The following is a 21,468-nucleotide window of genomic DNA, read 5'->3' as shown; positions in this document are numbered from 1 at the left end:
ATATCATTTTGTATTTTATGTGTAAGTAATCATATCATCTAAGAATAAATATAATTTTCTTTCTTCCCTTCCACATGTTACACCTTTCATTCTTTATTCTTTTTTTTTTTTTAAGATTTTATTTATTTGCGTGAGAGAGAATGAGAGACAGAGAACACGAGAGGGAGGAGGGTCAGAGGGAAAAGCAGACTCCCCGCTGAGCAGGGAGCCCAATGCGGGACTCGATCCCGGGACTCCAGGATCATGACCTGAGCCGAAGGCAGTTGCTTAACCAACTAGTCACCCAGGCGCCCTCATTCTTTATTCTTGTTCTAAGCAGTAGCTACTACAGTGACAAATAGAGCTGGTGGTAATGGGTATATTTTCTCCTTCCCAGTCTCAAAGGAAAAGCTCTTAAATTTCATTTAATATGTTTTTATAGGGTTTTTAAAATATTTTTAAAAATCACATTAAGAAAATTCTTTTTTAGTGTTCATTCAATGTTTAATGATGAGCACATGTTGAATTTCATCAAATTCTTTTTCTGCATATTTTGATTTTTAAATCTGTTAATATGGTGAATTACATTGACTGATTTTCTAATGTTAACTCAATTTTGCATTCCTGGAATAAACCCAACCTCATCCTAAATTATTACCCTTTTTCTACATTGCTGACTTTAGCTTGCCAGTGTTTCTTTGGAATTTTTGCATCTTAGTTCACAAATGAGACTGGCCTGTCATTTTCCTTTCTTATAACAACCATGTCAGATTTTGGCATCAAGGTTACTCTAGCCCCTTAACATGAGATGGATAACATACCCTCTTTTTCTGTTCTCTGGAAGAGTTTGTAAAAATAAATTACAATTATTTCTTCTTAAATAATTACAAGAACTCATTTCTGAATCCTTCTGATTCTAGAGTTTTCTTCTGGGAAAGATTTTCAGTGACTGATTCAGTTTCTTAATAGTTATAAGAAGTCACATTTTTAAATTTCTTCTTGTATCAACTTTGGTATATTTTATTTTTATAGGCATTTTTCATTTAAATTTTCAAATTTTTAGTAAAAAGTCATCAATTTTTAAATATAGAGATGGTCCTTTTTACTTTCATGGTACTAAATAACCTGTGTTTTAAAAGAGGTTGGCAAGAGGAAAAAAAGTGGGGGGCGCCCGGTTGGCTCAGTCATTTAAGCCTCCAACTCTTGATTTTGGCTCAGGACATGATCTCAGGGTTGGGAGATGGAGCCCTGTGTTGGGTTCCATGCTGGGTGTAGAGGCTGCTTATGATTCTCTCTCTCCCTCCAACCCTCCCAACCTCCCGCCATGTACTCGCTCTTAAAGAAAGAAAGAAAGAAAGAAAGAAAGAAAGAAAGAAAGAAAGAAAGAAAGAAAGAAAGAAAGAAAGAAAGAAAGAAAAAGAAAAAAGAACACTTGGGCTGCAATGTAGAGAACAGATAAAAAGGGAGCTAAAATGGAAGTGGCAAGACCACGTTGTTATTGCAATGACCCAGGCTAGAGACGATGATGTTGTAGACAAGGGTGGTGGACACGGATGGGTGGATGCGAGACATGTTGTGGAGGCAGCATCCCAGTGGGTGCCGAATGGGCTCCTGATGGGAAAGGAAGATTCAGGATGACTCTCAGACTACGGGCTTGAACAAAACCTTAGATGGTGGCATCCTTTACTGAAATTTGGAAGACTGAGAGAGAAAAATTATTTTTGATATGGAGAGACTCAAGGAGTTTTATTTTGACAGTTATTGGCATAAAGGTGGTATCTCAAATCATGACAGTGAACCTAGGGAGAGAATGATCCACTCTCAAGGCCTAGGGTAGTCCATTGATATTTAGAAGTTGGGTAGCATTAGAATAGTCTACACAGGAAGGAGCAGAAAGGAACAGCAAAGAGATAGAAGAACACCAGGAGAGTTCAGTATCATAGACTCCAAGAGAACTTTCTGAGATGGAGGGAGTGAATGGTACCTAAGAGCTCAGTTGTCCTTTGATTCATTTTGGCAGTGGGGAGATCAGTAGTGCCTCTGGCATGAACAGTTTCATGGAGTACTGGGAATGAAAGCCAACTTGCAGTAGATTGAAAGAAAGGATGGAAAATGTTCAGACCATGTGTGCATAGAACCACTTAGGAAAATTCCTCTGTCCAGCTGCCATCTGGCTAGATAGACTTTGGCAAGCCTTACGAACACATGACAGCTCCAGAGAGGTAATCATCCATGTGACACTGGTTATTTGTCAGCTCTTGGGGGACTGCACTGCTATGAAAAGTGCTTGTTCTGGCTCACATCCATCTTCTTTCCATGCTTATTTCTATCACTCTTGTTTATTCCCCACCTCTAGATCAAAACTGAACTAAAGCAGGCCCAGCAGAAGTTATTAGATAGCACAAAGATGTGCTCTTCACTCACAGCAGAATGGAAGCACCGTCAGCAGAAAATCAGGGAACTGGAGCTGGAGGGACTCAAACAGGCTCAGAGCATTAAATCACAGAACAACCTGCAGGAAAAGCTGGCTCAGGAGAAATCAAAAGTTGCCGATGCAGAGGCAAAGGTAATTATCCTCATGCTTAATAAATAGCATGCACTGGATACCACTTCTGAAATCCTGTTTCCCTAAGGATTTTAAGAAGTAGCTATGATGCAAACTTGATAGAATTCTAGGGTTTTTCTTTGCTCTTCCATGCTGTCCTCTCTTTTGACTTCACCTGCTCCTTGCAGTTCCAGTAAATCTCTTGTTTCTTTAAACTGTGTGAACTTAAAAGGTAGGTTTCATTGAAGCTATAACATGAACTTAAAGAACTGATTGAAGCCATTTGACTTTGTTTTATACTTTCAACTTTTAAAAGACTGATTCTCCTCTCATTTATCTGTTTATATGATTTTTACTTTGTAATTTTGGGGGGATTTGTGTGGTGAAATGGACGTTTTGGAATAATGCCCCTGCTTTTCAGACTGTCTAACACCAGGTGGCAGTAGTACGTAACAGTTGCACATTTTGATCTGTGGGTTTGAGTCCAATCTCATATACATAAAAAAAAACCCATAAAATAAGTAAATAAATCATTTCATCAGACCATATAAATATAAAACAAACATCAAAAAGTAGATGACAGCAATCTTAATTATGCTCAAAAGCCTAATTTTGAGCTAAAGAAACCAGAACAAGAGGGTTCATACTGTGTAATTTTATTTATATGAGGTTTAAGAATAGATAAAAACTCAGCTGTGATCAGAGGATGGTGGTTATCTTTTTGAGGGTTACTAACTGGGAGAGGATGAGATGGAATCTTCTGTGGTGCTGGGAGTATTCTATATCTTGATGTGAGAGGTGGTTGTTTAAGTAAAACTTTATTCAATATGCTTAAGATATGAGCACTTTCTGTATGTTATTACTCCATTAAAAAGTAGTTGGTAATTACATATTAGTAAGAAAATCTAATTTTAGTTAAAAAAAATCTGAATATAGATAGTACTAAATATTGGTGAGGATTTTGTGCAACAAGGACTCATATATTGACTGCAGTTGGAAGAATAAATTAGTATATACACTTTGGGTTTTTTTAAAGATATATTTATTTATTTTAGAGAGAGAGCACACATGAGAGTGGGGGGCAGGCAGAGGGAGAGGAGAGAGAGAAAATCCTCAAGCAGACACCCTGCTGAGCGCAGAGCCCCATGTGGGGCTTGACCCCAGGACCCCAACATCATGACCTGAGCTGAAATCAAGAGCCAGACACTTAACCAACTGAGCCACCAAGGCACCCCAGTATAAACACTTTGGAAAGCAATTTGGCATTTGTATTTAGTCAAGTTAAAGACATATATATCATTCAACCCAACACTTCTACTAGTGGGCATAAAGACTAGAGAAAATGTTATACTGCACATATGTGTCAGGAGATAGGAATAAAATCATTTATATAGAAACATTGTTCCAAATAGCAGAAAATTGGAAGCAACCCAAATGTCCACTGACATAAGGTAGAATAAATAAACTGTATACTTACACAATGGCATAAAACAGTGTAAATAGATGAATTATAGGTACATGCTGTAGTTCAACATATATTGAATAAAACCAAATCACCAAAAACACAGTATGATTCCATTGATATAAAGGTCAAAATGGTGGACAATAAAACCCATGTTATATAGATTATATATTCAAGAAAAAGCAAGAAACTGATTAATACAAAATTCAAGATACTGGTTTTCTCAAGTGGGGAGGGAAGGGGGATAATCGACAAGGTCCCAGAGTGGACTTCAAAAGTATTGGAAATGTTCTTTTCTTAAACTGGGTGACGGGTTCAAACTTTTGCATATGTCCTTGGTAGAGAAGCCAACAGGGTCATATTGTCATTTGTGGAATTAAGAGTGAATATCTTTAAGGAAGCATCTTCCCTAAGTAGAACCAAGTGGAGGCAGCTCAAAGGAACTTGAGTTGGCCTCAAGACGACTGGCTGTCCGCTGCCACTGACCTTGAATCAATCTGCATCTTCACCTCTCCTGTGGCTCCTAGGCTCTGCAAGGACCTAGGACTGATGCGTAAAGCCCTGCTCTTAAAAAAGGACTGCCATCCACTGGCATTCAGTAAATGTTTGTGGGGAATGTGGTGCCAAACCATTGTAAAGTATGCATTGTCACATCAAGAATATATTCGAGAGACAATAGGTATTCTGCTAAAAACTAGTCATTCAACAAATATTTATTGAGCATCTACTATGTACCAGTACATAGCATACAAAATTGTGTCACAATTTTGGGTGACACAAGGGTTTATAAAAAATAGGTAAACAAAAATAGACTTATCTAACAAAAAAATTTTTAATGATTCTTTTAATCTAACATGTAAATTCTAAAATAAAATTATACATCTCTCTTTCAAATTCATAAGTATTATTTTTAGTTCTACCAATGCATTGAAGAAGGTATTACTGGTGCTAGGTGATATGCTAATAGGTAATAATGGTTTGTAGGAGACTTCTGCTTTGTTTTAAAATCTTATCGTGAATCTAGCCACACTGTGAAGGAACTAGACATGCTCACACATTGCTGTTGGAAGTATAAGTTGGCCTAATACCTATGGAGCCAGTTTGGCATTATCTATTAAACAAGCAAATAATAACCTTTGTCCTAGCAAATTCATATCTAATAATTTATTCTAGAGCAATTGTTTGTATTAGCAAAAGATTGGAATCAATTTCAATATCCCATCAGTAGGAATCTACTTAAGTAAATTATAGTATATCCTTATTGTAGAATGGTATGTGGCTATAAAAGAGAAGGCAATTCTACATAATCATATAATACAGAAAAATCACCAAATGTATTGTTATTTTTAAAAAGCAAGGTGCAGGGGTGCCTGGGTGGCTCAGTCAGTTAAGCCTCCGACTCTTGATTTCAGCTCAGGTCATGGTTTCAGGGTCGTGAGATCGAGCCCCGTATGGGGCTCTGCCCTGAGGTGGAGCCTGCTTAAGATTCTCCCTCTGCTCCTCCCCCCAAAAAAAATTAAAAAAAAAAAAGGTGCATAAGTATGTATGACATGCCATCATTTGTGTAAAAAATATGTGTATGGGGGAGAACTGTATAATAATTTTATTTATGTGGGCGTAAATAAATCTCTGGAAAGATACACAAGAAACTAACACCAGCGATTACCTATGTGGTGGAGGAAAACTGGCAGGAAGACAGGATAGAAATGGGAAGGAGTTTTCACTATATAACTTGGTTTACACAAGCATACACTAAACTATGTGAATGTATCACATATCCTAGAACTTAGGTAATTTATTTTAAAATTAAAATAAATCTGGCCATGCTCTTTACTTTAGACCAGATTTGTTTGTTAGCACGATGTTTGCTAGTTACTTATAGGGTATTTCCCTACCTGGAAAAAAGGTCAGACTCTTCTTAATATTTTATTCATGAAATTTTTCCTTCAAGATTTTAGATCTGCAGCAGAAATTAGAACATGCTCAAAAAGTCTGTCTCTCTGACACTTGTATTTTGGGGAAGAAGCAACTAGAGGAAAAGATAAAAGAAGCACTGGAAAATGAAGCTAAAACAAAGCAAAAATATCAGGAAGAACAGCACAAGAGGTAAGAGGAACAAAGATGTCGGTTTCACCTGGGCTAACCACTGAGTTTACCAGCAACGTCAGTGTACCCATGCATTTCCTCAGTGTTCCCACTGAAGTGAACTCAGTTACACAGCTTCTTATCACACTGTATTCTACTTGTTTTTCTTGTTTGCCTTTCACACTAGAGTGTCAGATTCTCAAAGGCAGGGATTATTTCTGTTGCTCTGAGACACACTTTGTGCACCAGTCAATTTTCTTGAATGACTGGATGACCTATGAGATATGATACTCTGGGATTTGCTTTTCTAATTCTAACACGATTGGCATAATATGCAAACTAAATGAAATTGATTTTTGTATTTATCAGCTTTGAATCTTGAAGTGTTCCCCAGTAGGCAGCCCCCTGACTTCCCCAAATTATCTCTGGAGGAAAGCAACTCCAATTTAGATATTAAGGATTCCCATATATTAAGTTTGTTATTTTTATTTTTTTTAAAGATTTTATTTATTTATTTGACAGAAGAGAGACAGGGAGAGAGGGAACACAAGCAGGGGGTAGTGTGAGAGGGAGAAGCAGGCTCCCTGCTGAGCAGGGAGCCTGATGCGGGGCTAGATCCCAGAACCCTGGGATCATGACCTGAGCCGAAGGCAGACACTTAATGACTGAGTCACCCAGCCACCCTTGATTTTTAGTTCCATAATATTATTTTAAACAGTTGTATAGCATTCTGTTACATAGATGTATTATAATTTATATAAAATGCTTTTTAGACATTTTTGCTGTTACAAATAATGCTGCAACAAATATCCTTGTACATAGACTTTATGATAAGTGTTATACTAAGGGAGGTTTAGGGTGCTGTGATAGTGCATAGCAGAGACCCCTAATCTGGTCTCGGGAGCTCAAGAAAGCCTTGCTCAAAGAAGGCTATTTAAGCTGAGTGTGAGGTGTTTGGGATAGATGGCTCAATAGAGAATATTAGAGGAAGAAAGTCCTGGAAGAGGAAGATAAGGAAAAGGTTGGAGTTGCAGGGGAGAAATAAGGGTAGAGGATGAGTTATTTCAGGAAATGAAAAAAGTTAATTTTGCCTGGAACAAAATGTTTGGGGGTAGAGCGAGTGGCAAGAAAATGAAGCTAAAAGGTAAGCTAGTTGACAAGCTCTGTTGAAGTGCTTGGACTTTATGATATGATGAGATTGTGATATAGAAAGAGCACTCTGGTTGCTATGTAAGGAATGGATTGAGAGGTTGAGGCTGTTGGGGAGACAGGGAGTCATCAATCTACTGATTTCTTAATTTCCTTTTTTTTTAGCTGGGTACAGTATACTTTATTGATGGTACAGGACAATGTAGGGCTCCCCAAGCCCCTCCCCTTCTTCAGGGGGTCTGGGATGAAAACTGTGGAAGTCAGGAGATTCTCAGTGTTTTGGGAGATGAGCTGGGGCAAGGACTCCCCAGCAGCTGAGGTCCTCTCTCTTCTTCTTGCTCTCTCTGAGGCTGGTGGTCCAGGGGGCTCTTACTCCTTAGAGGCCATGTGGACCATAAGGTCCACCACCCAGTTGCTGTAGCCAAATTCATTGTCATACCAGGAAATGAGCTTGACAAAGTGGTCACTGAGAGCAATGCCAGCCCCAGCCCCGAAGGTGGAAGAGTAGGTGTCACTGTGAAAGTCACAGGAGATAACCTAGTCTTCAGTGTAGCCCAGGATGCCCTGGAGGGAGCCCTGTGGTGCCTGCTTCACCACCTTCTTGATCTCGTTGTATTTGGCAGCTTTCTCCAGGCGGGAGGTCAGATCCGTGACTAACATGTTGGGGGTGGGGACACAGAAGGCCGTGCCAGTGAGCTTCCCATTCAGCTCAGGGATGACCTTGCCTACAGCCTTGATGGTGCCAGTAGAAGCAGATGATGTTCTGGGCAGCCCCTGGCCATCACACCACAGCTTCCCAGTGAGGCTGTCCAGTCTTCTGAATGACAGTGATGGCATGGACTGTAGTCATGAGTCCTTCTACAATACCAAAATCGTCACGGATGACCTTGGCCAGAGGGGCCAAAGCAGTTGGTGGTACAGGAGGCATTGCTGACAATCTTGAGGGAGTTTTACTTCTCAAGGTTCATGCCCATCACAAACATGGGGACATCAGCAGAAGGGGCAGAGATGATGACCCTCTCAGCTCACCCTTCAAGTGAGCCCCAGCCTTCCATGGTGGTGAAGACTCCAGTGGACTCCACAACATACTCAGCACAGGCATCACCCCATTTGATGTTGACAAGATCTCACTCCTGGAAGATGGAGATGGGCTTTCCATTGATGAGAAGTTTCCTGTTCTCAGCCTTGACTGTGCCATGGAATTTGCCGTGGGTGGAATTATAGTGGAACATGTAGACCATGTAGTTGAGGTCAATGAAGGGGTCATTGATGGTGACAATATCCACTTTGCCAGAGTTAAAAGCAACCCTGGTGGCCAGGTGCCCAATATGGCCAAATTTATTTACTCCGACCTTGACCATTGTGTCGCAGGGATGTGGCTGGCACTGCACCAGAAGATGTGGCTATATGTCTAATGGAGAGGAGCAGAGAGCCTTCTTAATTTCATTCATTGGCATAACTGGTTTATCTGTTAGTCTTTGCTCAAACTATATGTAATATGGGAATTAATTTCTAACACATTCATGGATTGCTTTTTAAATTTTGACTTGCTATGTTTCAATGCCATTTTCCAACTCCTAGATTCCATTGCAGATAACTCAAGTTTCTATAGCTCTAGCAATTTAAGATTTCCCTTTCAGCTCCAAAGCTTATCTCTTAGTCTGGCCCCTTGATCAGAAATTCAGAATGGAACCAAAGAAGAAGTAGACAATAATAGGCAGGAATTGCTCAGGTCTATAATGAATGAAATGAAAACAGAGGTGAAGGGGGCGGTGCTGGTGCAGGGGCGGATATCAATGGTAGGAGGTAAGCTTGTAGAGCCTTCACTTATATCAGGAACTGTGACAAGAATTGGAGGTGCTGGAGGCTGAGAGGTATGAGGCCCATGTCTCAAATATCAATCTTTCCCAGTAATCCATTGGTTTTTCAGAAAACTGAAGTTAGAGAAAGTGACCTCATTTGTCCAATATCAGTAGTGACCTAGCATGTAGGTGCTACTCCATCATACTCATCATATTCTTCTAGATAATCTCCTAAATCCAAAGAGCCTTGTTGGAAATCCTCAGAAGCTCTTCCACAAACTGTAGTCTGATGAGATTCTCTCTGAAGGAGTTAGGTGTGTATGGCCCTTCTGAAAAAGGATGAACTTCCTCATCAAACACAGGCTCATTTATGATTCAGCTCATGCAGCGTTAACATGTGTGCATTAGTATCAACAGTGTTTGTAACTGACAACCCTGTATTGAACCAAGAAGATCAAGGGACTCAACTTGGAAAGCAGTGAGGACGAGGAGAAGGAATAGAGGATTCGGGATTAGAGCCCTACGTTCATCTTGTCCTAGCAGGTTAATGCAACCTCTCTGTAGGCTTCCTTTGTGAAATAAGGGAAGTTATTTCCTCTTTGTAGGATTGTTTTGGTGAGTGAGAGAGAGAACTAAGCAAAACATCTGTCATAAAGGAGGTCCCCTATGTTGGCCTCTTTATTTTATGGACACATACCCTACCTCATTGAACCAGTAAAATCCCTTGTGATGATATAACAATTTTAGGTCAAAGAATTTCATAAATCCAGTGTGACTTAATGTACATTAATTACCCTCAGGGAACTCTTGGATCAGAATGTAAAAGAGCTACAAAAGCAAGTGAGAATCTTACAAGATAAAGGGAATCAACTGGAAATAACCTGTTCTCAGCAACAATCCAGAATCCAGCAACAGGAGGCCCAACTTAAACAACTGGAAGATGAAAAAAGAAAATCGGAAGAGGTGAGAAAGGAAATAGATGCTCTTCTCAGTTTTCCTGTTCCCATAAACCCGAGTCATAGCTAATAGTTACTGAGTGCCTAGCATTTTACCCCTTAAGTCTATCGGGAAAGCAAAATCTACTCTAGGTATCTCAAGCAAGGAACGATTTAACACAGGGAATAATATGCTTACAAACCGTTAGAAGGGAGATACCAGGGTGAGGAGAACGTCAGAAAAAACTGTGGCCTGCTTTCGGTAACTCTAGAAGTTTAGAAATCCCAGGGAAACCCACCCAGAGTGGGAGATTTGCAGGAACACTCCCTGAAGCCCCTGCAAATGTCTCATCTGCTGTCTGCCTGGTCACCTCCCTGCTAGTGCTAGAGAAGGACAGCTCTCCCCGCCCTGCCCCAGTGCCTTCCAAACTGTGTGCGAGTGCCTCTCATTTGCTAGAACTCTGCTGTCAAGAGTCTCGGAAATGTAGTTTTCAGACGTCTAACCTTGCAGCACAGAATAGTCTCATTTAAAAAAAGTGTTTTTCAGCATCTCAAAAGCAACCAAGAATTATCAGAAAAGATATCTGCGTTGCAGCAAGAGAAGAAAGCGCTCTATGAAGAATATGGGCAATTTTTGAACCAGCTTGATGTCCATGTGAGGTAAACAAAAACAAGTTCCCTCTCGATAGGGATTTCATGCTTTTCCCTAAATACACCCTTTTCATTTGCCTTCATGCTTTTCTCCCCTCACACACTTTGCTCAGTCTGGACCACCCTCTCCCTATTTCAACTCCTCATTTCAACTCATAATTCTTAGACTTGGAGTCACCTTCTGCAAGAAGCCTGGGCTGGGCGAAGTGCTCATTTTTTTTTTTTTAAGTTTTTATTTATTTATTTGACAGAGAGAGACACAGCGCAAGAGAGAACACAAGCAGGGGGAGTGGGAGAGGGAGAAGCAGGCCTCCCGCAGAGCAGGGAGCCCGATGTGGGGCTCAATCCTAGGACCCTGGGATCATGACCTGAGCTGAAGGCAGACGCTTAATGACTGAGCCACCCAGGTGCCCCTGAAGTGCTCATTCTTTGTATCCTCATAGCCCTTGGTACATGCCTCTTTGTATTTATTTCAGAACTTGCCACATTATTTTGAAATAATATGATTTACTACCTGTCTTCTTCACCAGAGTGTAGGCTTTTCAAGGGCATGGGCTATGGTCTTATGCATCTTTTTATCCATAGTCCAGTATCTAGTAGGTGCTCAATAAAAAATGTGTTTCTGAACTTCCTGCTCTTTCTTCCATTCCCTGCTCATCATTCCACCAGATTCCTCCTGCTCTCCTCCTTTCTGGAATGCAGCATAGTAGTTCAGAGTATGGACTCTGGAGCCATATTGCGTAGGTACAAATCCTGGTTCTCCTAGAAACTAGCTGTGTGACCTTGGATGTTATGTAACCTCTCTGTGCCTGAGATCCCTCATCTTTGAAATGGACAAAATAACAGTACTTATCTCATAAAGTTGTTGTGAGATTTAAATGAATAAATAATACGTAAAGCACTTAGAACAATGTCTAGCACACAGCTATTATTATATCTATTTATTTTTAGTTCTTTTTCCATGATCCACCTCTCTGCTCCCAGCTCTGTAGTCTTCTGCTCTATTCCTTCTATTAGGCTGAAATTTCTTATTCTTTTGTATTCTTACTTACCAACTATGTTGATGGTATTAATAATAATGATTTAAAAACCATTGTTTACTGCTGTATAGAGTATTTTTCAGAGTCATTGGTATTCCTTATCTTGTTTTGATCATCATATTACTGAGAAATGTAGAAACCATGCCAGGGGAGTATGTATGGTTCAATTCATGCTGCTTACAAATCTAAGGCTAGAACTCAATCCTCTAATAACCAATATAGTGCTCTTTCCACATCTTACCTTGGTATTAGAAGGGGTTGAAAGAATGAAGTGCTAGATCCAGAGCATATAAAATGCCACAATGCCTGCCAAGTGCATCGGTACCGAATCTAATGTGTATACACATTGCTTACCCAGAATCCTTCCTGTGTTCACTCTTAGTCTCTCTGTCAATAAACACAGTTTTATGATTTTACTATCGTAGCTTGGATAACATTTTATATTCTCTTCCTCATAATGTTGTCTTGTAAGCATTGTACTTTGTTGCTACAGTCTTTGAATTTGCCCACTTTTGTAGAACATAATATTTCATAAAGCTTATGTGCCCTTTGCACTAATAGCGGCAGTTAAACAGGATCTGATTGCTAAAGATGACTAACAGAACCCAGTGACGGTGCTTCCAAAGGTACAGCGCATTGCAGGAGAAAGATACGGTAGCACAACAGAGTTAGAGTCAGGACATGCGTTGCCTTCCTCAGCAGCCTCACAGCAGACAGTCCCCGAGAGGTCCGGCAGGGGCCCCCATGGTGCTCCCTATGTCAGGGCCATGCTGGGATGCACCTCCTCTCTCAGGTCAGGAACTACCAATGTGTGCACCGAACACCTCACCACCAGGGATCCCCACATGGAGTCTCAGCTGAGATTTTTTTTTTTATATTCTGCTGGTCATGGGAGCATATTTCTGCTATGTAACCAGCCTCAACAGCAGAGCCTTCTTGAGGTCTCGCTGAGACCAAGTACAAATCATCAGCCTCACTGTTATCAGTAAACAGTGCTGACAAGCCTGGTGCCAACTGCCATCAGACTCCTCAGCCCTGTGATTACAAAACAACGCAGCTCTAATGGGCATATTTCATTTCTTGACCAGTGGTCAGTGCCAAGCAAGAACTTCAGCAAAACAGCTCAGGTCAATTCTAGGCCTGCTGGAATCAACCCTCACAGCACAGTCCTAATTGAGTTAAAAATTACTCACTGGTTCTATGAATGATATTTTTACTCAGAATAACACAGAAAAAAAGTATTTTGATTTGTGTGTCCATATATAAGTATATACATATATATACTTACTGTTTAAAACATTATTTTTATAGAATAAATTCCCAGGAGTGGAATTACTGGTCAAAAAGCTGGAACTCTGGATCTTAAAATGTATTGACAAACATTCAGAAGCATCCCACCAAAATTTTCTGCCATCATTATATAAGAGTAGCAATTACACCACATCCTCATTAGCATTGGGTGCTGCTTTTAGGGGGAGGGCTCTGATGAAATTTTCCCCAATATTCTTTGTTTTAATTGAGGTATAATTGGCATATAATAAATGCACAGATTTATATACGTACAGTCTTATGTTTGGCAACCGTATGCACCCACATAACCACTACCCCATTCAAGATCCAGAACATTTCCATTATCCCTTAAGGTTCTATCTGGACTTTTTGCAGTTAATCTGTATCTCCTGTGTCCCCCATCTCCTCCCAGACATCCACTCTGCTGATCTCTGTCTCTTCTAGAATTTCATTTAAATGGAATCTTACCTCATGTAATTTGTGTCTGACTTCTTTTGCTCAACATATTCTATTATTTTTAATGCTCACTTATAATCATAAATATTTGTCATTTTATTTTAAATTTCTTTGATGGCTAGTGAGGCTGAATATTTTTCCACATTATTTGCCCATTGCCTTTAGGACAGTGGGTAGTAACCCTAGCTGCATGTGCCTGGGCCCCAACATAGGTTAGTTAGATCAGAATCTATGGGGATAGGACTTAGGGATCAATGTTTTTATAAAAGCTTCCCCATGTGATTTTGATGTGCCATCCAACGTTAAAAATACAGCTTTAGGAAAGAAAATGGAAGGAATTGTCAAAACTCTAGGTTCGTTTTTGTTTTCATTCCCCCAATCCCAGCCCTGACCTTTACAGACAATGCTTGTTTTTTCCACGTTTTCCCAACCACTCTTCCAGAGGAACAAACTCCTTCCTTTTTGAAAGAAAAGTAATGGAGAAGTCTATCTGGTTTTGCTTAAACATAAGCAAAAAAAAAAAGTCCCTAAATTTTGGAACATGAATATTGTGCTGCCTCATAGATCTAGTAGTTAATAAAGCCAAAAATAAACTTAGAAAATCCACACGTTCTTCAGGCAAGTTGGCCCACTGAGCTTCTGACCGAACCAGAGGTGTGCCAACCAGCCAGCCAGCAATGGTGAGAGAAGGCTCCAAGCCCTCACCAGCTGTACTGCATCAACATACTCTTCCCACCGTGCGAACCACTACAGAGAGAAGTCTGAGTATCCAGCAACAGGAACTAGTTAGGTCAAGCGTATTATACTCCCTTGATGGAAGCCCATGCAACTGTAAAAGATGGGGGCCCTGAAGACTAGACAGTGGCACAAGGAAAGGCTTGCAATATAATAAATGGAAAGAGCGTAAGACTGAAATTTTAATGCAGTCAATGTCTAAACAAAAGGCGTTTATAAAAAGACTAAAAGAAAATACAACACCATTTTAATACTGATCATATTGGGAATTGGGTTTTCTTCCCAAATTTTCTATAGCTTATCATCTCACTTTTAAAAATAAATTAATTTGGGCGCCTGGGTGGCTCAGATGGTTAAGCGTCTGCCTTTGGCTCAGGTCATGATCCCAGGGTACTGGGATCGAGTCCCATATTGGGCTCCTTGCTCCACAGGGAGTCTGCTTCTCCCTCTCCCTCTGCCTCTCCCCTTGCTTGTTCTCTCTCTGTCTCTCTCGCAAATGAATAAATAAAATCTTAAAAACATTAATTTTGGGGCGCCTGGGTGGCACAGTCAGTGAAGCATCTGACTCTCAGTTTCAGCTCAGGTCGTTATCTCAGGGTCGTGAAATCAAGCCCCACATGGGGCTTCATGCTCAGCAGGGTGTCTGCTTGAGACTCTCTCTCCCACCCTTTTTGCCTCTTCTGCCCTCAAATAAATAAATACACCTTTTAAAAAATTAATTTCTTAATAGTCCAAATGGCAGAATAAGAGAGAAAGCAGCTAAGATTTGGGTTTTAATATCCTAGGGCAGAATGGGTAAAATAAATCCCAGAAATACATTCTGTGTTTCCAATGATGTCAAAACATCGGAGTAACTGTGAATAGCTGAGAAACCCAGAGGACGACAGGGAGGTCGTTTGTACACTGCTAGGTGTTACACCTCTGAAGCTATGGGCCAGAGGATGCTGAAACCCAGTGATATCTTCTGCCAAGCTACTTCTAATAAAAGGGAAATAAGAACATTTATGAGATGTAAACATCTCCCTGTAAAGAATCTAAGTCACAGGGACACCTGGGTGGCTCAGTCGGTTAAGCCTCTGCCTTCGGCTCAGGTCATGATCCCAGGGTCCTGGGATTGAGTCCCACATGGGACTCCTTGCTCAGCAAGGAGCCTGCTTCTCCCTCTGCCTGCCTCTGTCTCTCTCTCGCTCTCTGATAAATAAATAAAATCTTTAAAAAAAGATACTACCATCTAAAAAAAAAAAAAAAGAATCTAAGTCACAGCAGTTGTAATTGTGAACACCTTTCCCCAAAAATATGTACCTCCTATTATGTAGTGGATACTGCAGGGTCACAGAACTGAACAGGCCTGAGGCAGTTTTATGAACCCAGGTATTTAGCCAACCCTCTTAATTAGGATGTTTGTTGAGTTGCTGGAGCAGAAACCCTGAATAACAATGTCTTTTGAAAGGAAAAGGTTTCTTTCCTACCTGACAGAGCAGACATAAGCAGTCCAGGATGGGTATGGTGGATCAGTGTAACAGGAGTCTAGATTCCTTTATCTCGTTGCTCCAGCATCTTTAACATGTTGCCCTTATCCACATTTAAGGCAACAAAAAGGAAGAGGGGAAAGCAAGGACGTTCCATTTGCCTTTAGGACGCACTACTTCCACTCATGTCCTATTGGCCAGAACTTACTCACATGGTCCATTCCATCTAGCTGGAAGGAAAGTCAGGAAGTGTAGTTCATTGTATGGGCAACCAAGTGCCTAGCTGAAAATCCGGGGGTGTCTAATGACAGAAGAAGGAGAAAATGGACTGGGGACAACCCCAGCAGTCAGTCAACTGCCAAATACACTGACAAGCTGCATCTAGCCTGCTATGCATGGCTCTGGCCTCCAGGAATCCAAACTTCTCAGCCGGGTATCTGGCTAACAGCTAAGTTAATCTTCTAAGAGAGAGCATGCAAAATGATTCTTTTATGTACAATCAGCAAGTAGGAGAGAGAGGGGCACTATTTTGAAAAATGGAAGAGTCTTGCAAAAACACATTTAGGGGTAAGACATAATTTACAAGACCAGAAGACTCCCTTGGAGTAGCTCTTCCATCACAGTTTGACTAGAATTAGCATCTAGATAAGTCTGCTTTGCTCCTTCCCTCCCATCTGGTTCCTAGTTCTTGTATAAAACAAAATATCAAATCCATACATACATGGTCAATTACTTTATGACAAAGAAGTTAAGAACATACAGTGGGGAAGGGACAGTCTCTCCAATAAATAGCGTTGGGGGAAACTGGGTGGCTACATGCAAAGGAATGAAACTGGACCACTATCTTATACCATACACAAAAACTTACTCAAAATATAAGACCTGAAATGTAGGCTTACCTACAGCTATTATCATATTCTGTGCTGAAAAGCTGAAAGCTTTTCCTATAAGATCAGGAGGTATAAACTTTCAGTTATAAAATAAATAAATCATGCTGATGTAATGTATAGCATGGTGACTATAGTTAATAATATTGTATTGCATCTTTGAAAGTTGCTAAGAGAGTAAATCTTAAAAGTTCTCATCACAAGAAAAAAAATTCTATGTATGGTGACAGATGTTAGACTGTGGTGTGATCATTTTGCAATATATAAAAATATCAAATCATCATGTTATGTACCTAAAACTAATATGTTTTATGTCAATTATATCTCAATTTATTCTTTTTAAAGATTTTATCTATTTATTTGTTCATTTATTTATGAGAGAGAAAGAGAGAGAGTGAGCCCGAGCAGGAGGGGCAGAGGGAGAGGGACAGAGAAAATCTCGAGCAGACTCTGTACTGAGCAGAGCCCAACATGGGGCTTGATCTCATGACCCTGATATCATTGACCTGAGCTGAAACCAAGAGTCAGACACTCAACCAACTGAGCCACCCAGGCGCCCCAATTATTCCTCAATTTTAAAAATGATAAAATTTAATTTAATTTTTTTCAATTAAAAAGTCAATATCCTGGGGCGCCTGGGTGGCTCAGTCGTTAAGCGTCTGCCTTCAGCTTAGGTCATGATCCCAGGATTCTGGGATCGAGCCCCGCATCGGGCTCCCTGCTCGGTGGGAAGCCTGCTTCTCCCTCTCCCACTCCCCCTGCTTGTGTTCCCTCTCTCGCATTCTCTGTCTCTGTCAAATAAATAAAAATAAAATTTAAAAAAAAATCAAATGAGGTGTCTTGTGAAAAGCCTGGAGCACAGGGTTTTAGTTAGTTCCCTTCACTTAAGTTAGGGCTTCCCCCAGTTTAAGTGTCAGAGGTAGTAAGATCAGGTAAGATCAGATCGTCGACATGTGCAAACTGCCTGCCACCACAGGCCTGAATGACTGTGCCCTCAAGTGCCTACAGTGACAGAGTAGCTTTCTCATCCTTAAACACTTTTTTTTTTTTTTTTCAGTTAAACTGGCTTTACCCAACTATCTAGGCATTCAGGGGAGTCTGGAGCTATAGAGACCATTAGAATAATTTTTTAATATTTTATTTATTTGAGAGAGAGAAAGAGAGCATGAGTTGGGTGGGAGTGGGGGGCAGAAGGAGAGGCAGAAGCAGACTCCCCCTCTGAGCAGGGAGCCTAACACAGGGCTCGATCCCAGGACTCTGGGATCATGACCTGAGCCAAAGGCAGACACTTAACAGACTGAGCCACCCAGGTGCCCCCCATTAGAATAGTTTTTGCTCTTCCTCAAAAAGTTGAAAATAGAGCTACCCTACGACCCAGCAATTAGACTACTAGGGATTTACCCCAAAGATACAAACGTAGTGATCCAAAGGGGCACCTGCACCCCAATATTTATAGCAGCAATGTCCACAATAGCCAAACTATGGAAAGAGCCCAGATGTCCATCAACAGATGAATCGCTAAAGAAGATGTGGTATGTATATACAATGGAATATTACTCAGCCATCAAAAAACCCTGAAATCTTGCCATTTGCAATGATGTGGAACTAGAGGGTATTATGCTAAGTGAAATAAGTCAATCAGAGAAAGACAATTACCATATGATTTCAGTCATATGTGGAATTTAAGAAACAAAACAGAGGATCATAGGAGAAGAGAGGGAAAAATAAAACAAAATGAAATGAGAGAGGGAGACAAGCCATAAGAGACCCTTAATCATAGGAAACAAACTGAGGGTTGCTGGAGGGGAGGGGGGGTGGCGGGATGGAGTAACTGAGTGATGGATATAAAGGAGGGCACGTGATGTAATGAGCACTGGGTGTTATATAAGACTGATGAGTCACTGAACTCTACCTGTGAAACTAATAATACACTATATATTAATTAATTGAATTTTAAAAAAGAAAGAAAAAAGAAAACTTAAAGGAAAAATCAGGTTTCTGTTTTCTTTTTGTATACAAATGTCTCTCAAGATGTTTTCCACATTAAGATATATACCAAAAAAAAAAAAAAAAGAATGGTCTTTGTTTGGAGTAGTTTTTTTGTTTTTAAGATATCAGGATGTAATTAACCACAAAACAAAACAAACCAAAAAACCGACCTAATACATTTAGACCAAAATTTTTTTCTCATGTAACAAGAAATCTGGAGGAAGATGATTTCTGAGGCAGATTCAGCTGCTCAGGGGTGTTGTTAAGAACCAGGCTCTTGGGGCGCCTGGGTGGCTCAGTTGGTTAAGCAACTGCCTTCGGCTCAGGTCATGATCCTGGAGTCCCGGGATCGAGTCCCACATCAGGCTCCCTGCTCAGCGAGGGGTCTGCTTCTCCCTCTGACCCTCTTCCCTCTCGTGCTCTCTGTCTCTCATTCGCTCTCTCTCAAATAAATAAATAAAATCTTTAAAAAAAAAAAAAAAAAAGAACCAGGCTCTTTCATTCATTCTGCTCTGCCATGCTTGGTGGGTTGACCCCTTCATCTTTAGGCTTGTCACGTCATGGTTACAAGGCAGAGACTGCAGCTGCAGGTAGCGCAGCCTCAGCGGAGGGCAGCCAGGGCAGAGAGGGTTGGTTTCTCAAGTTCCTAGAAGTGCCCAGCAGGCATACCTGTCTCACAAGCCCATCCCCTGGCTACACACACACAAACACACACACACACACACACCTGGGGCCCACCCACCTTTCTCAAGATCAAGGGCTCTCTGTGGACACCTAAATGAAATCTGGGTTTTGTTAGCAGGAAAGAAGAAAGACTATATACCTGCACCTTATAGCCTGCCACAGGTAGTCTGTTTATAATGAAATGGGAGTGATGAGGGCCTCCCTCCCTTCCTAATATGCCCATAGCTTTCTCAAGCTTTAGCCTGCACTGGAATCCCCAGATGACTTATGACAAAACACTGATGCACTCCCAGAGTTTATGATTCTGTAGTTCTGGGGTAGAGCCTGAGACTTTGCATTTCCAACAAGTTCCCAGGTGAGGCTGATGTTGCCAGTCAGAACACAGTTTGAGAATCACGGCTGTAGGCTTAGAGAAAACCCAGCTTAGGAACGTTAGCTGCAGCAATGGTTCTCAGCGAGCAGTAGTTTGCCTCCCAGGACAAGGGGACGTTTCGCAGTGTCTGAAGATATTTTGGGTTGTCACACTGTAGAAGGTACTACTGGCATCTAGTGGGTCGAGGCCAAGGATGCTGCTAAGCATTCTACAGCGCACAGTACAGAGTTCCACAACAAAGAATTATCTGGCACAAAATGTCAATAGGACAAAGGTCAAGAAATCCTAGTTTAGAGTGATTTTGTGTTATTAGACCTAATAGGTTCAAAGTAAAATCTCTCCGCAAGTTTTAATTTGCAGAAGTGCTTTCTGAATAACAATATTCTTATTTGGAAAGCACGGTCATCTTCAAAGAGGTGGTGGTATTGAGGTTTTAATCTGTTTCCTTGTTTATGCATATTAGCTGTTATAGTAGCTTGAAATGGTAACATAGATTTTTGTTCTTTTTTTAAAAACAGGTTTATTGATATAATTGACATACCATACAGCTCACCCATTTGAAGTGTACAATTCAGTGGCTTTTAGTTGTACCTCCATCACCACAATCAATTTTAGAACATTTCATTACCCCCAAAAGAAACCCTTTAGTTATCATCTGCCATCCCCAATTTCCCTCCCCACCCCCAACCCTAGGCAACCAGGAATCCTCTATATTTGCCTCTTCTGGACATTACATAGAAATGGAACCATATAATATGTGGTGCTTTGTGAGTGAGGCTTCTTTCACTTAGCATAATGCTTTCAAGGTTCCTCTATGTTGTAGCGTGGATCAGCATTTCATTCCTTTCTGAGGCAGACTCATGTTCCACTGTACAGATATTCCATATTTTGTTTATCCTTTCATCAGTTGATGGTCTTTGGGTTGTTTCTACCTTTTGGCTATTGTGAATAGTGCTACTATGAATATTCACATATAAGTTTTTGTGAAGACATATGTTTTCATTTCTCTTGGGTAGATACCTAGGAGTGGAGCTGCTGGGTCCTACGGCTCTACGTTTAACCATTTGAGGAACTGCCAGGCTTTTTCCAAAGAGGCTGCACCATTTGACCAGCAGTGTTTGAGAGTTCCAATTTCTCTACATCTTTGCCAGTACTTGTTATTGTCTTCTTTTTTATTTTAGCCAGCCTGGTGGGTGTGAAATGGTATCTCACTGTAGCTTTGATTTATGTTTCCTTAATGGCTAATGATGTTGAATATCTTTTCATGTACTTATTGGCGGTAAGTTTGATTTATGTCAGAATCTGAGTTAGAGTCTTGAGCAGAGACCTACATAGAATTGGCCTTCAGAAGTCCAGACTCGGGGCAAGGACTGAGAGCGGACTCAGTTATCAGAGACTGAAGTGGGTTATATCACCATCCAAGGGGATAGCCAAGAACTCGAAACTTAAATTAATGACTGACTCCATGGAGCAGGATTCAGAATTAGATGTCAGGGATCCAAAGTCAAGGAATTTCCTGAGTTAGGGGTGACTAAAGCTGGTGCTATTTAGGAGGTTACCCTTGGTCCATTCCCCCACTTGGGGACCAGAAGTCCTGCAGATGGGAGGCAGGACAAGTACCCACATCTGGGGCGCCTGGGTGACTCAGATGGTTAAGCGTCTGCCTTCGGCTCAGGTCATGATCCCAGGGTCCTGGGATCGAGTCCCGCATCGGGCTCTCTGCTCCTTGGGAGCCTGCTTCTCCCTCTGCCTCTCTCTCTCTCTCTCTCTGTCTCTCATGAATAAATAAATAAAATCTTTAAAAAAAAAAAAAGTACCCACATCTGGTGGCAGGCCTCAAGAAAGCAAGAGGAGGAAACCCAAGAAAGGTGCACACTGAGGAAGCAACATGAATGTCCACTGTGCTCAGCTGCGCCTCTATTTAAATTTACTTTTAT

General features: G+C 40.9%; 1 protein-coding gene and 1 pseudogene across 1 annotated transcript in view; one reads left to right on the top strand and one right to left on the bottom strand.

The window, feature by feature from the left end:
* CCDC30 (coiled-coil domain containing 30) overlaps positions 1-21,468 on the top strand; it is a 121,668-nt gene that overhangs the window by 84,817 nt on the left and 15,383 nt on the right. The window contains 4 exon segments of the mRNA XM_064589322.1: positions 2,336-2,545; positions 5,938-6,092; positions 9,823-9,985; positions 10,505-10,617. Of these exon segments, the coding sequence (XP_064445392.1) occupies positions 2,336-2,545; positions 5,938-6,092; positions 9,823-9,985; positions 10,505-10,617 (641 nt within the window).
* On the bottom strand, positions 7,562-8,596 carry LOC135364008 (glyceraldehyde-3-phosphate dehydrogenase-like; annotated as a pseudogene).

Source organism: Mirounga angustirostris, unplaced genomic scaffold, assembly GCF_029215605.1.
Source record: "Mirounga angustirostris isolate CCGP_5_RB_7025 unplaced genomic scaffold, mMirAng1.0.hap1 SCAF_4, whole genome shotgun sequence".
NCBI lineage: Eukaryota > Metazoa > Chordata > Mammalia > Carnivora > Phocidae > Mirounga > Mirounga angustirostris.
This window is presented reverse-complemented; position numbering and strand designations above follow the sequence as displayed.